At 40.6% G+C, this 17300-nt stretch overlaps 1 protein-coding gene across 6 annotated transcripts in view; it reads right to left on the reverse strand.

The window, feature by feature from the left end:
- The window catches only part of TMEM71 (transmembrane protein 71), a 47317-nt gene that overhangs the window by 15269 nt on the left and 14748 nt on the right, over positions 1-17300 (reverse strand). For all 6 annotated transcript variants that reach the window (XM_012462022.2, XM_012462023.2, XM_012462024.3 and 3 more), the window contains one exon: positions 4316-4501. In XM_012462022.2, coding sequence (XP_012317445.2) covers positions 4316-4501 — 186 coding nt within the window. The remainder of the gene's footprint in view (positions 1-4315; positions 4502-17300) is intronic.

The raw sequence follows: 17300 nt of genomic DNA on the forward strand, positions 1-17300 counted from the left end.
ATCATTGCTGATTCCATCATCTTGGAACAAGAAAATCATCTCAAACTTCCCTTCTACCCACCAAAAACAAAAAAAGTTTTTGAATTTATGTTGGTTCAAGTGATGTGTTATAAATAACAAGATAAAATTACCTAATGTCAGACAGGGCTGTCATTAGACAATTTTCGCAAATAATTGCTTTCTTCAATCACTGTAAAATAAAACTATAAAACTATTTACACGGTTTGGGGCTTGCCTTTTGAGTTCATTTTGGGGAAAGGCTTTGTAGAGTTTAGGATAACGTAAGAAATCTAACTCTGCGATTGTGATGATAATAATGATAGTGTCTAAAATCTGTAAAGTGCCTTGTAATTCACAAAGAGCTTTCATACATTAGTTCACTTAAACAGCACCACAACCCTGTGAGGTGGATGCCATTATCTTAGTTCTGCAAAGAGAAGAACAAGACTAAAAGAAATGATGAACTTGTCCAAGGTCACACAGCTATGAGGTGTCACAGACAAGATTAAAAAACCACATCTAGACAGAACATAACATTTTGTCTGAAGTGGGCAGGGAAAGACAATTGCAACTTTGTATCCTGGAAGTCTCTAAAGACCAAAAATGAGAATATATATTATGAAACATTTGTCTTTGCAATCAGTACAATATTTCAGTACTGCCAAACTACAGTAGAAACTACAAATAATCCAGCAATTATAGGCATAAGAGTTAAACCAATCATGAACCTCAGTATTATTCTAATCACCTTACACAAATTAAAACTGTTTTAAGGATTACCACATAAAAACCTAAAGGAGAGTATAAACAGATCTCAACTTAATTTTTGTCAAATGCTTCAAAAGCTCAATTTTGCAACAGTTGTTTAAAACTTGGAATGACTTTATGGTATGAATGCACTTATTTTTAGGATTGAATCAGCTAACAAAACTTACTTAGTCCATAATGCAGGTGGAATACTGAAGACTGGCAATTCAAAATATCACCATAGTAAATTATGTCACTGCAAATGTACAGTCGTTCATGTACATTGTGAATTAAGTTATTGTGAGTTCAACTGAACACTCAACCATCCTCCTAAAGCATGTTTCTATTCTTAGCCTCCCCTGATTTCATGTGGAATTTGGAAAACATTTCCTCACAGAAAGAAATCCAGCTTGAAAAACTGCAAAGATCACTAGACTTGGATACTGAAGGATGAATGGGTTTAAGTTTGAGATCTACAAAGATGAGTTGTGTGATTTGGGATGAGTTATTCATGGATTCCTTCCTTAAGCAGCCATTTGCTGAATACTTCCTTCAGCTCAGCTCAAGTGTAGCCTCTTTCAGGAAGCCTACCTTGATTCTACTAGCTCCTCCTTGGCCCTTAGCTGCTCCCTCCCTGGGCTCCCATTATACCTTGTTCATATCTTCATTAACTCTCTTTCCACATTGAATTAAAAATTCTGTGATATTTTTCTATATTCCTTCACTGGACTGCAAGCTCACTGAGAAAATAATCAGTATCTAGTTCCTGTTCTCCGGGGACAGTGCCCATATTTTCCTTGCAGAATCACCTCTCCCCACCTTTGGTGCACAATTTAGGTGAAGTGACTGAATTTTTCTGATTTTCCTCCAAGCATTTTTTTTTCCTTTCGAGTTTTTCGGAGTTTCACATACTTATCAACAAGGTTTTGTCAATGTGAAACAGGCCTTTCCAGAACCAACAAGTCAATTATTGGCCTCTTGTCATTAGTCTAGACAGATGTAAGCTCTATCTGCTGAACGGGAAACTGGAAAGGTGTAGGCACAGAGCCACCAGGATCCACCATGGAAGGAGGACTTTTTCTTTTCTTTCTTTTTCTTTTTCTTTTTTTTTTTTGAGACAGAGTTTCACTCCACTGCCCAGGCTGCAGTGCAGTGCATGATCTTGGCTCACTGCAGCCTTGACCTCTTAGGCTCAGGTGATCCACCCACCTCAGCCTCCCAGGTAGCTGGGACTTTAGGCATGCACCACCATGCCCAGCTATTTTTTTTTAGAAATTGGGTCTCACCATGTTGCCTAGGCTAGTCTCCAACTCCTGGGCTCACACAATCCTATCACCTCAGCCTCCCGGGTAGCTGGGACTATAGGCATGAACCACCATGCCTGGCTAATTTTTGTATTTTTTGTAGAGACAAGGTCTTACTATATCACCTAGGCTGGCCTGGTATAACTTTTTAAAGAGTAACAAAGATACAGAAGAGAAGAGAGAACAAAAGACAAAGAATGACTGGATCCTGCACTGTAAGCCTGGGATTTTCATTAAGATGAATCAATACATTCTCCTACTGATTGACCCACTTTGAGTTGGGTTTCCATCTACTGGAAAGCAAAAATCTTCAACTGATACAGATGACATACCTACCTATATACTTAGCACCTGGAAGAGAACACACATGCAAAACCTACATGCAAAGGACTTAAAGGAAGATGGAGACTTTGTCCACCCAGGACTTCATAGCCCAGTGAGAAAGAGGAAAATAAACACTTTCTATAGTGGAAAACAGAGTGCCAGAGAATCGAGGGTAAGTGAAGTGCTAACACTACCAGCCAGAAGGGGATGGAGAAGGTGCATAGAGGAAGTCTCATCTAATTGGAGCCTTGAGGAAGGGTAGGGGAGCCACCCAGGTATAGCAGGTGGGAGAGATACTCCAGACACAGCAAAGAGCTTATATTTGCTCTTACAAAACTCTGGGCAAAGAGTACAAAGGTTAACTTTACCTGTCTGAATCTAAATATTCTTATCTGTAAAATGGAGATAGCACACTTATTAATTGGTCCATCAGCCATAAAGCATTATCTCTGTGCCTATGTGGGCATTTTGGAATTCACAGATGACTATGACCTAGTGCTCATATTTAAGGAGCTCACAGAAGCAAACATACAGTAACAGTGCAAATAATGGGCATGAGAAAGAGAAATCCTGGGAGCTAGGGGAGTGCCAAGAAGGGTGGGCTCCCTGGAGGAGGTAGCTATTGAGCCTCCTTAGGTGTTAATAACCTGTCATTGCAACATCTGGAAAGGGAACATTAAAAACAAACAAACAAGCAAACAAAAATCCTAAAGACTTATCTAGCAGTCCTACTGGGAACACAATATAAAAAGCACACTGATCTTCAGGACTAGAAGGGTGATGGCCAGTGAAGTGAATATTTATGATTTTGTGAAAGGAAATAAAGAGAAAATATTTTTTCCATTTAACTTCAACTTTATGTAACAATAACTTCACATTCACTGAGTATTCAGTAGACATGACACGGTATGCTAAGTACTTTACGTGAGTTATTCTAGTCATTACAAGGTAGGAATTATGATCATCTCCATGTAGAGATAAAAATGTTAAGTTTGAGAGGGTTTGGTAAACTGCTTCTGAGTTATAGCTAATGGGTAGGGAGCTGGGCTTTTAATCTCAGCAAGCCAATGGCAGAGTGAGCTCTCTTCACCTTGGTGCAGCACCATGTCCAAATATGTTTAATCTGACATTATCAAACTAGAGATTAAGGGACATGCTTGCTGATTTTATACCAAATGCCTTTATTATCTTTTGACTTTCTGTGCTCAGGAACATAAAGGATGTTCTTTTCGTTCTTTTTCTTCCTCCTCCTCCTCCTCCTCCTCTTCCTCCTCCCTCCCTCCTCCTCCTTCTTCTTCCTCTTCTTCTTTTTTTGAGATGGAGTCTCACTCTGTCGCCCAGGCTGGAATGCAGTGGTGCGATTGCAACTCACTGCAACCTCAGCCTTCCTCGTTCAAGCAATTCTCCCTGCCTCAGCCTCCCAAGTAGCTGGGATTAAGGTGTGTGTCACCATGCCTAGATAATTTTTGTATTTTTAGTAGAGATGGCATTTCACCATGTTGGCCAGGCTGGTCTTGAACTCGTGACCTCAGGTTATCCACCCACCTTGGCCTCCCAAAGTGCTGAGATTACAGGCATGAGCCACTGTGCCTGGCCTTTTTTTCTTCTTATGTAGTATGTCCACTACACAGCTAAGAATTAAAATAGCAAACATCTGTGTATCTTCCACTCTGCTTTATTGAAGTCTAACATTTTACAAAATAGACGCAGGATTTTCTTTTTAATAGCACACTGCGGATCCAGTGCTTCTGGTGCCTCTAACATCACACTCAAAGGCAGTCATCTCCCCTGCAAAGGGTCATCTGGGCTCTAGCAGAGGCCCTATGTCCTCCCCTCTTCCCACAGTTTGGTACCAGCTCCTAAGGGCACATTAGTCATTCTCAGGCTCTGAAAGGAAGAATTCTCTGGGTGTGGCAAAGATTTTAAAAACCTGAACTCACCTGAATGATCTGAACTATTCTCTTGGAAATGTTCAGAAGCTGTCAACTGGGACTGAAGAGACGAGTCGTGGAAGTTTCCTCCAGGAGGTTGAGATATGATGTGGCTGGAAGAGGTTATTGCAGACTCTGCATTCATCTTCCCTGACTCCCAGTCATCAGGCAGAGAAGAACAGTCCAAATCACCTCCTGGAAAAGCAGAGGGGTTCAGTGAGAGAGAGAGAGAGCGTGTGTGTTCACTGACTCCTCAATGCAATTAGTTCCTAATATTCACAAAAATAGTATCATTGATACACTATTGCACTACCATAGTGGGATGGGAGGAGGATTTCTGGATGAGATGGTGTATTAGTCTGTTGTCACGTTGCTGATAAAGACTCTCCTGAGACTGTGTAATTTATAAAGAAAAAGAGGTTTAATAGATGCACAGTTCCACATGGCTGGGGAGGCCTCACAATCATGGTGGAAGGCAAGGAGGAGTAAAGTCTTGTCTTACATGGTGGCAGGCAGGCAGACAGAGAATAAGAGCCAAGCAAAAAGGTAAATCCCTTATAACACCATCAGATCTCGTGAGACTTATTCACTATCATGAAAAGAGCATGGGAAAGATCCATCCCCATGATTCAATTCCCTCCCACCAGGTCCCTCCCACAACACGTGGGAATTGTGGGAGCTACAATTTAAGATGAGATTTGGGTGAGGACACAGGTAACCCATATCAGATAGCATTTCAATTTGTCATCGTCTTTGAAGGTTGAAGAGAAGTATCCGGTGAAGAGATAAACAAAGGCCAGAGGCATCTTTAATGACATTGAGGTTTGTACAGATGGATTTAAAAGATGTGTAGTCAGATGAACCTCATATCTTTATAGGACCAAACTTTAGCAGTCAACTCCTTTTACTTCTAATTCATTTATTCATTTATTCATTTAACATTTATTGAATGTGACTATGTATCAGAAACTGACCTAGCTGCTGGGATATAGTGGTGAATTAGAACAACATCTCTGTCCTTACATACTGCTGGGGGACAGGGGAGAAAATATCCTGTGATAAGTGTCATGAAGGATATTCTCCCTCTATAAAATACATTGAAATGCTGGATAAAATATAGCAACCATCTGTTTAAATTTTTTATTCAAAGAGGCTATTTCATACATACATAGCTTCAAGAACATGCACCCATTTTCTTCTATGATGATTCATACATAAATATATTCTACTGGCCCTAAACTTAGCCTGACATTCTCACAAAAAAGTCAAGTTTATTGCAAAAGCATGCATGCAACATCAAGTGTCAAACATGCTAAGATGACTCCTCATAACAATTGGTGTCTTCAGTGTGAGGTCAACAAGGAGTGAATTTTAATACTTGATTCTTAGTTTGAGTCAGAGATTAAGGGATCCAACACTCCCCAAGGCAAAGCTTCCTTGGAAAGGATGAATGTGTTAAAAATGCCTTTCAACAACAGGGAAAGTTAAGCACCACACCTCTGACTCCGCCCCTGGAAGTCTCTCATTTGGTTCATCTGGCATAAATGTACCTAGGAGTTCTCTTGGTTCTGTCTTGAGTGCTCTGTATCGTATTCCAGCGTTTAACTTTACTCTTGTGATCTTGGGTAAAAATTCGAGCCAGTTTAGAGCTCACTGACTTGGAAGCAAAGCCACTAGAAAAAGTAGCCAGAGTCCTGCCTTGGGATGTAGGTATTTTCTAGGCTGACTTCTAAAAGAGATCACACATGCCCAACAAATTTATTTTTCTTTAACTCTATAGCTGAGCTCAAAAGAAGGAATTATTCCCAAAGGCCAAGCCAGGGAAACCTAGAACTCTAAGCATGTGCTGTGGATGAAGCTCCCAAGGAGAGGGCCTTAGAAGTCATAGTAATCAAAAGTCTATGGATTAACTGACATTAGGGACAAGGAAAAGGCCTTGATCTCAAGAGAGGCAGAAAATTGAAACCGATAGGACTCAAAATGCTACTTCCTCAATGAAAACACGGCTAGGAAGAAAAATCTGCCCACTAGTTCTAGGAGAAGGTATGAAAACTAATCTCTTTTGGCCTAGGTAATGAGTGGGAGGAAATGTCTCCCCTAACACTTTATAAGTAAGTGGGTTTTGAGTTAAAATTTATACTAACCTGAGAAGTTAATATTTTAAAAAGTCCCAAGCTGGTACTAGCCCTGTGACATCTGCCAGAACCCAACATAAAAGCTCTCAGTGAAAACACACTGTAAGCCAACCTGCAAAGATTTCCCCAGATACAGCCCAAAGGACATGAGCTCACAATCTAAAATTATAAATTATACAGAGAGATAATCTCCCATGGGTAAGAAGAATAAATATGGTGCTTCAAAAAAAGATAATCCTGCAGTGGGAGACGATGGGGGTGGCCATGAGGTTACTGTCTGGCTTTAAGCTTTGAGCAGGAGGCATGGTGCTTGAAGAAATTGTCCTAATTTATTTTACCTTGGGGGAAACTCTGAAGACCTGTAAAATGTGTGTTTTTTGTTTTTTGGGGTTTTGCTTATGCTCATAGTATGTCCTTATTTTTGCTTCTTGTCTAAATATGACAATTATTTCTATGGTCCATCTAAGCTCTGATTACATGACTAAGGGAAGTAGGCATATTGACTGGGCAAATATTTGGTAAACTTATAAATTGTAGGACACTTAGATGGGAAGGGAACAAGGGAGAATAAGACACTGTCTCAAAAGAAGTTGAAATCTAGGGGGGCTGTGTGTGTGTGTGCGCGTGCGTGTGTGTGTGTGTGTGTACACACAAGTCAACAGTGGGAATCGATAAAGAAGGCATCACTTATGGACAGGGGAAACAGATTATCATTTGCTAAAAAGAGATAAAACGTGGTTTGGTAGAAATTTCAAGGACTTTGGCATCAGAAAGATTGGAATATACATTGTAATACTAGTAACGGGGCAATTTGCTTAATTTTTCTGACCCTGAGTTTCTTCATGTAAAATAAGACAGTAATGTCTACTTTTTTACAGCTGTGATCATTGAAGGAGAAAAGGCAAAATTGTCAACACCTTAACATATAGTATAGATGGAGAGAATTGAAACTTCTATCACTAATAAACATTATAATAGATATTGTCCCTAGTTACACGACCAAACGGGATAGTCAACTTCATGCGGAGTGCGGGGTGGTAGGAGGGTGCCGATGAGTCATCAAAGGATGTTTAAAGGTGGAAGGGATTTTAAAGAATTTATTATTCTACAATAAAAGGAGCTTGTCACTTGACCTTGGCAAAGGTAATATTTACTTTGAATTAGATATACAGGAAATTGCTATACCATGAAGAGATTTCTAAACTTGCCCAGACATTTCTAGGCACAAGCTTTATCCCATATGGCTGCTTAATTGCCCTGGCTTCACTGTAGGACAGACTAGAAGAAAGTGCCCCAGTGGAGGGAAAAGACCCCTCTCTGCCCCCTGCCCCATCACAGAGCTGAATAGGCATAGTGAGAGGGTCTCTGGGAGAGACCAACTTGACCTAGTGGAGAATAGCCACAGCTCCTGAGAAGGGTTTAGAGACAGGACAAGAGAAAAACAAGGAGGAAGAAACGAAAGAATCAAAAAGGTTATTTTTACTGCGTAGTAGGAACTTCAAGGGGAACAAACAGGGGATCTGAACAGCCCCAGTTAATAAATAGAAACTTTCTCTGCCTTGATTGCTGTCATGGAATGTCCGGAGCATAAAATGACAAACGAAAGCCATCAACCAGCTAGGAGGAAAGACTGAGGCAGCCCCCGGGTGACAGTCCCAGCCAGAGGAGTTGGGAGATGGAGCAAAAGTAAGGGGAGAACAAATGTAAAGGATGCTGCGTGGATACAGGCCAGGAAGATCTATTAACCATTCAATGCAGTCATTGTATATACTGCAAATGCTGCCCTGGAAGAAGGTAGTCAAATTAGATACTGCTCTGCCCTACTCATGATCTGGGGAGGGACAGACATGCAAATGAACAATTAGGATGCAATGAGGTAACTGCCACAATGAAGGCTGGAACAAGTTATCAGGTGGGAGTCTAGGAAGGGGTGTCTGAGTCTGTTTGGGGGAAGTCCAGGGAGGCTTCACAGAGGAGGTAGTGCTTCACTGGAAACTGGAAGGATGAGCAGGAGTTCTTCCACATAGACGACAGGAAGAGGACAGTTCAGGCAGAGAGGAAGAGGGTGCGTATGGATAAAGAGAAATTACAAGACATCCATCCATGAGAGATCAGGACTGATTCCCAGAAGAGGGTTTTCCTGTAGACAAGAGCATGTGCGTGAAGTCAGTCCCAGGAGATTATTCTGTCTGGGCTGATAAGCAGAGGTCACATCGTGTGGGGTCTCATGTCACACTCCAAGCCAAGATTGACTCTGTGGGCATTTGGAGTCATTAAAAAAATTTGAGCATGTGTGTAACATGAAATGCTTTGTGTATTAAAATGCTCACTCAGCAGTGAGAGATTTTTAAGATTCCCAGTCTCCCATTTTAGGAGCAGAGTGACTATGGGGCTCTAAGAGACACTGGGGTCCTCATACAACAGTAGTTCTTAGTATGGGGTGAAATCTCCTTCCGGGGGACATGGTGCAACATGTTGAGACAGTTTATGTTTTCACGACTTGGGGTGAGGTGAGGGTTGTTATGGGCATCTGCTGAACAGAGGCCAGGGATGCTATTAAGCACACAATAATGCACAGGACCGGTGCCACAACAAGGCATTACCTGGCCCAGAATACCATGATGCTGGGGCTGAGAAACCCTGTCACTGAGACAGCATACCTAACCGTCTAAGGCAATTGCATCATTAGAGTCCTTTCGACAACTCTGGTAGGTGCTTCGAGTGGGGATCACGTGTTTGTATTTTCCTGTTTGTGCTTACTCTAGTCAAAACACTCTGCTCTCTCCCTTCAGAGGACAGATCATAATTTATGCTTTTTATAATTGTTACAGAAATACAGACAATAGAACACATAATTTGTGTGATTTTTTGGTTATTTAATGTCTGCTCCCTCACTAGATGAAAGACTGTGAGAAAAAGGTCACTTCATCTGTCCAAGACACCAGCAATTAGTACTCAGCTCATAGTTAGCATTCAATAAACTTTATGGAGAATTCGATAAGAGGTGAAAGGTTAAGACGTGTAGTGTTAGTTGCAAAACCTAACGTGAGCCTGTTATAACAGGGTACAGAAACTATAGGGAAAGTGGGTTGGTTTTCACCACCACAGAGGCTAAGGCTGAGCTAAGACTGAGACTTCAAGAGAAGAGAATGGCTGGTGGGCTGGCTCCACCTGTGGTCCCACAGCCTGGATACTGAGCTGGGGATTTTGGACTGGGGAATTCCTACTAAATCTGCAGGCTTCCTTTTACTATCCTACACATAGCCTTTGGCAGCTTGACAAAGCAGTCTGTGGATACATCCCTGCTGGTTGCCATAGAGAAAGGAGCGGCAGAAAATGGAAGATACAGATCATCCAATAATGACCAGGCTCCTGAGGGGGTCCTGGACTATGCCCATCCCAGCACCGTGCATGATAGCCAAGATATGGAAGCAGCCCAAGTGTCCATCCATAGATGAATGGATGTCGGAAATGTGGTATATGCAGGCAATGGAATATTATTCAATCTTAAAAAAAGAAGGAACTCTTGCCACTTGCAACAACATGGATAAACCTGGAGCACAGTGTGCCAAGTGAAATCAGTCAGTCCCAGAAGGACAAATGTGGCATGATTCTCCTTCTACGAGGTGGACAAAATAGTCAGACTTATAGGGGCAGACAGTTCAATAGTGGCTGCCAGGGATTGGGGGTTGGGGTGAGGGAAATAGGGAGCCATTGTTCAATGTGAATACAGTCTCAGTTATGCTGAAAGGATGAGTTATAGACATCTGTCCTACAATATAGTACCTGTAGTTAACAATATGCTATTTATTAAGAAGGTAGCTCTCATGTTATGTTCTTACCACACACACAAACACACACACACACACACACACACACAGAGACATGGGAACCTTTGGGACATATTGGATATGTCTATTACCTTGATTGTGGCGATGCAATCATGGGTGTCTGCATATGTCTAAAGTCATAACATTGTACACATGAAATATGTGCAGTTCTCTGTATAGCAATTACACCTCAATAAAGCTGTTAAGAAAAAAGAGGAGGCTAGCCGATCAAATCCATGTGGAAGTGAGAAAGAGCTGGGAACTTCCATGGCTAATTATGTATTCGTGAGTGTCCCTTAACTGCAATCTGGGTAGATGTGGAGGAGACTGTAACAACAGTAAAAAGATCCCCGTGCTGTTTCCCAGGACTGCCCAGTTGAATGCCGAACTTTGCTGCTGAGAGTTGGATGAAATGAAAATTGTACCCTATATAGAATACTGGAAATGGTACACAGCATTTTCTAAAAGAAAAGGTGGTATTCAACAGAGAAACCATGAAAGAAGTCTTAACATTCAAATATGATCAAGGAGTTTTTTCATCTCTGAAAAGACATGATTTGACCCAAACTCACTTTCCCTGATTGGCAGTGAATTTTCCTCTCCAAGCTTAGTAACAAATAAAAGGATTATAATGCAAAAAAAAAAAATTACCAAATAGCTCATTGTATTTTTGTTGAAGATACCTATTTCATTCTGTTTCACCCAATTTCTAAATTCAATGTAATTTGCTTTCATTGAGAAGATTCTGTATCTTCTAAGCACATCTTCCATATCCTTTTATATAAAAATGGGCATTATTTGCTATAAAGAGAAGCCCAAAGCCACATACAGATGTTGCCATCAAAGATATTTATGTGACAGGCATGCGTTCTAGAGAAAGGCATGCAGCTCAAGCTCAGGTGACTTGCCCGGAGTCATCCTGCCTTTTCTAGGACTGGCAGAAATAGAGCCCATCCTGTTCAGTCCTCCCTGTGTGAATCCTCTACTCTCCTTCACTATGACTCACAGGCTCTGGGAACACATCCCAAATTGCAGTATTGGGGCCTGGGTAGCTGCAAAATTCCGTGGCTCAAGAATGAATTGCAACTAATGAGGAAAGGTGTCAACACAGCTGGGAAAGGGGTGAACTGAGGACAAACAAACAGGCAAAAACATCCTCTTGCCTGAAAAATGAAGCGCAAGAAAATCAGGGGAAGTAATGTTTGATTGCATCCATTGCTCAGAGAGAAAACAGCAAAACAATTTAATTTTGATTTCTTCTGGAGTCTTCTAACTAGGCATTTCCAGAGAAAAATAAATTGCTGATAGAAGTCACAGGGCCTTGGGTAAATCCGGAAAGCAAGAAGTCTGGGGAGGATGTGATTACTTTGACAGCAGAGATGAGAGATTTCAAAGTCCTGTTGTGCACCCAGGTTGACTAATTACTGATTTTGGACGGAGGTAGTTTGATTTGTTATATTTAGAGGATATTTGGAAACCATGAGAATTTTAATAAGATACCTCATGCACGTGCAGCACTGCTGTGGTCCAATCACTTTGAAATTGTTTGGACATATTTTGAAGAGACAACGATGGAAAAACTAGATGTTAATTTCTATATATGTGAAATACTGCTTTTAGAACAGCGATTCTCAGACTTTAGTCATCCAGACATCATTTTCCTAATTTTTGCCAAATCCTGGAATCTGCTTGCTCTCACCCATTTAATATTTTCTTAAAATTGTCTCATTCTACATTTTTACTTTAAAGCAATCTTTGTATCAGTCACGGAAATACCTTAAACAGAAAGTAAAGGTGAAATCAGTACAATGGAAAACGTAACCTTATTTCATGTGTTCGAAATACTGGTGTAGCAGAAAGCTCTGAGCCTATTCTTGGTTAAGAAGAACCTTGTTAAAACCAAAGAGAGTGTAGCAAATGGTAGAGAATCTGACAGCTACAAAGGTTCTAAACTGAGGCTTGGTCTTCTTGGTTTTATCAGAGGATTGTAAGGGAACCGGAAGAGGACCACAGCTTCTCTCTCACTGTGTGATTCAATGTTCACTTTTGCTGTGTCCTAGCAGCATTTCCCACATTGCTTTAGAACTGAGAAGAGACTTGCCTTGTTGCTCCAGAAAAAAACAGGTGAGAACCAATGGATGGACACTCCAAAAGGCACACTATGGGTGAGCCTGAGTAAGCAGTTCCTGGAGCAGCAGCAACCACTGAGAGGAAGAGGCAGCGTCAAAAAGTCATGAGTGGATGGGGTAGTGGATGAGGAAATGTTGGTCAAAGGGTACAAAGTTCCAGACAGGATGAAAGTGTTCTGAAAATCTCGCCTATAGCATGATGACTAGAGTTAACAATAATGTATTGTGTTCCTGAAAATTGCTAGGAGAGGGACAGGCATGGTGGCTCACGCCTGTAATCTCGGTACCTTGGGAAGCCGAGGTGGGCAGATTACTTGAGCTCAGGAGTTTGAGACCAGCCTGGCCAACATGGCAAAACCCGATCTCAACTAAAAATACAAAAAATTACCCAGGTGTGGTGGCTCGTGCCTGTATTTCCAGCTACTCAGGAGAGTGAGGGAGGAGAATTGCTTGAACACGGGAGGTGGAGGTTGCAGTAAGCTGAGATCACACCACTGCACTCCAGCCTAGGAAACAGAATGGGACTCCATCTCAAAAAAAAAAAAAAAATTGCTAAGACAGCAGCCCTTAAATAATATTCTCACAACAACAATAACGACAAATGGTAAGTAGATGAGGTGATGGATATGTTAATTAATTTGATTTCACCATTTATATATATATGTATCAGAACATCACCTTGCCCACTTTGTCAACAACACCTTAATTATACATTTTATCAAAATAATGATAGTCCAAAACAGGCAAATCCATGAAGACTGAGAGTAGATCAGTATTGGTCATCGGTGGGCGGGTGGGGGGGTGGGGAAGGAGGAGTGACTGCTAGTGAGTATAAGGTTTCTCTTTGAGGCTGAGGGAATGTTAACGTTTCTCTTCGGGGCTGATGGAATGTTCTAGAATAGGAAAGCAGTCGTGGTTGCATAACCTCCCTGTGACTGTACTAAAAAAATCACTGAATTGTACACATTTAAGTTGATAGGTTTTAAGGAACATAGATCATATCTCAATTAAAAAGTAACGAGAGCTCTGTACTAGGATATTTGCACCACTCTGTCAGAAGGAGTCAGAGAGATGACTTCTCCTTTGCCTTCTGAATGAAGATTCCACACATAACACATCTACCAGAGACTAAAGAATTCTTGAGTTGACCTCCTTATCAAGCTGTGCATTATTAGCCATTTCTTCATATTCTTTTCTTTCATAACACTACACCCTTCTGCTTCCTTGCCTGAGAAACTTTCCCCAAAGAGCTTTTACCCAGTGTAGCCCAGTGATTAGGAGCACACACTCAGACTCTTCTCTTCGAATCCTGGCTATGCAACTTCCTAGCTGTGTGGCCTCATAAACAGTATCTAAGCTGCCTTAGCTTCTCCCTCTGGAAAATGGGGATAAAGAGTAATAACTTGCTCAGAGGCTTTGCACAGAAGTGATGATGTGACATGTGGCTTTGTTGGAACTGTGCTCGCCCCTAGCACTCACACAATTAGGGATCATTATTACTGGGGTTTCTGTTCAACTTCTTGAATTCCTTTCTTAATTCTCCTTTCTTCTCATTCACTTGTTTTCTATAAATAGACTTCTTTATTCCAAAGAACTCTATTGCTTCTCACATTGGCTTATGAATCAACATCTCTAGATCCTTCCTTACTCCTGAACCCCATTCTTACATTTCTAAATGTCTACTGGTTATCTATTTCCCATCTCAAAGGTGTCTCAAAGTCAACCCATAAGAAATACAATTCATTGTCTGTTTTGATGATCCCCAATGGTTCTTTTCTGCCTTTTTAGAACTAATGTATATTAAGTAGAATATCAGCCCCTGGTATTCATAAGAGATATTAGAGATGTGATATTTTTCATGAATTATTGAATTCATTCTCACCATTACATATGCTATTATTTTTCTTCTTTTATGTATAAGAAGTAGAGGATCAGAGAGTTACTTAATAACTTGCCCAAGAACACTCAGGTGGGAAAAGGTGGTTTAGGACTTGAATTCAGGTTCATCCAGTTCAAAAGCTCATTCTCCTTGCCACTCTACCACACTATCTTCCAGCCCTTGGTGACCGGCAGAAATTTTATATGTAGTCTCCCAAATTAAATACAACAGTTTTCTTTGATTCTCCCACTTTCTCACCACTATATTCTATCACCAACCTGTCAATTCTACCTTGAAAAATATTCTTTAAGTCTCTTCCTTCCTCCCTATTTCCTGCCACTTCCTTAGAACACTTGCTGGTTTTAATTGCCTCTGAGCTCCCATCCAGTCCTCACTTTGTGCTGGAAAGGTAACTTGAAAATTCCAAATCTGATTGCACCATCACCCTGTTTAAGAGCGATCAAAAGTATTCTTGACTGATTAGATAAAACCCCAAGTCTTCAATATGGCACAAAAGGTTCTTCAACTATCTATGGTTCATCATTCTGGCCTCACCTCCCACATCCCTGCTCTTTCACCTCTTCTCTTCCTGCTCATATTTTAAAAACTAATCTAGTATGGCATGCACACACACACACACACACACACACACAGAGGAATATTTGTGAAAATTGGTGGAATCTTCATGGCATTGCACCAATGTCCATTTCCTGGTTTTGATAATGTTGCTATAGTTGTGTAAGTTGTTATCAGTGGTTGAAGCTGGATGAAGCATACACTGGCCCTCTCAGTACTATTTTTTGTAACATTTTGTGAATCAAAGTTACTGAAATTAAAAATAAAAAAAATTAAGTTATGTGTGTTTTCTGTCTAAGAAGCAGATTAAGAAAAATGATATCCATGTAATTGCTACACACTTAAATTAATATATTATTACATCATATGACTCCTCTAGCTTGCTCTTCGGGCCTGCACTATGAAGGATATGATGGATTTCTCTTTGAAAAGGAGAACAAAACCCTTCCTGGCAGCAGAGAAGAATCTGGACTTTTAAATCAGATAGACCTGATTTAATTGACCTGGTTGAATTCCAACTCTGCTGTTTATAAGCTAAATTAACTTGGCAAGTTCTTTAACCCTGAACTTAAGTTTTATCATAATTATAATAAATATGATAATATAATCTACTTCCTATGAATTTTAGAAATATTTAAACAAGATAATGTATGTAAACAAGCTAATATATTTTTAAAAGACAAAATGTAAAGTGCTCAGCATGTAATAAGTACCCTTACTTCTGTTTTTCTTTCACAGCCACGTAGGCAAATCCTGTTGCCTCTACCTGCAAAATGAATCTGGAATCCTACTTCTCATCACCATTCTGCTATCATCTTAGTTCAAGCCGCCATTATCTCCCACCTGAATCACTCCAACAGTCTCTTAACCGGTTTCTTGCTTCTGTTCCTAATAACTGACATCTAATCTGAACCCAGAAGCTGGAGTTATCCTGCCAACATGTAAATCAAAACAGGTTATTTCTCAGCTCAGAATCCTCCAATGGTTTGTCCTCCACTCAGAGTAGAAAGTAAAGCCTTTGAAATGACCCCACAGCTCTCCTTGTCCTTTCCCACTTCCATTCCTGACACATACACCTTTCAGTCTTTTCCCTGCTCTCCCCACTCACTCACTCAGCCCAGTGCAGGCTCTGAGACTAGAACTTGTACATCAGCATTTCATGTAGCTGGATTGTTCCTCCCCCAGGTATCTACAGAATTGTTTTGCTTTTGCTTTTAAGCCAATGCTCAAAAGTCCTTCTCAATGAGGCTTTCTCTAACCACTTTATTTACATTTGCAATCCCCATCACTTCCCTCTTTCTTGTGCCTCATATCACTCACCATTTATTAACATGCTACATAATTTATGTATTGTCTATCTCCCCCTATAGAAATGCAAGTTCCACAAGAACTTGAATATTGTCTATTTTATTCACCACTATGTTCATTGTGTAGAATAATGCCTGGCACATTGTTGGCCCTCAATAAAATCTTCCAAATGAATGAAAAAGTGAATTCTAACAGAGTGACGTAAGCATAGCCACAGATGTGTGGAAGAGCAGGATCCGTTCAGGAAATTGAAAGGTCAGTGTGATGTGTGTCAATTGTATGTAAGGGAAAGGAAAAAGATGGAGTTGAAGACAAGACCAGCCACATGGACCTTTGACAAGTGCACAGGGCTTCTTGTCATGAGGGCCTTTTTCTTGGTTGAACAGTGTTTCTTGGTTGACACTTGAAATTCTTAAGCATTTCTTAACAGGGAGCCTTGTATTTTTTCTGCAGTGGGCCTGAAAATTATGCAGCCAGTTTGGGTTGGAGAAGTAGGAAATATTCAAAAGGCCTTATATGCTGTGTTAAGGAATGACAAGGCCACATTTGTGTTATAGAAAGGTTAGCCTCACAGCAGTTTGGAAGATGGAATGGGGAAGCTGGGAATATCACCCCAGCTCATCTCTGCCTAGCCATCCTACTCATCCTTTTAGACCCACTCAGAAATTGCCTCCCTCTGATGCCCTCCCAGTCACCTCTAGGTAGAGCTAACACTGCCTCCCCTGGCTAAACCTCTGACAGTGTCTCTACATATTACTCTTAAATCTCTTATGCTGTTTCAGTCATTATATTCAAATTATTTGCAAATATATTTATCTACCTGTTTTAAACCAGGAATTTCTCAAGGTTAGGGTTATGTCTTACTTGGTTTGGAAGAATGTTGTGTTTAGTGCAGTGGCTGGCACATAGCACATACTCAGTGAGTTTGATGAGTGAATGAATAAATGAAAGAATGACTGTTAAATGAGTATATAACATATCAAAGTGGACCTGCAAATCCACTTTTATTTCAGGTCCATGTGTTGATGAAGTGACATGTATTAGATCATTTTCACACTACTGATAAAGACATACCCAAGACTTGGCAATTTACAAAAGAAAGAGGTTTAATGGACTTACAGTTCCACATTGCTGGGA

This window comes from Aotus nancymaae, unplaced genomic scaffold (assembly GCF_030222135.1).
Source record: "Aotus nancymaae isolate 86718 unplaced genomic scaffold, 86718_ANA_hifiasm-v0.15.2.pri h1tg000036l, whole genome shotgun sequence".
In the NCBI taxonomy this organism is placed as follows: domain Eukaryota; kingdom Metazoa; phylum Chordata; class Mammalia; order Primates; family Aotidae; genus Aotus; species Aotus nancymaae.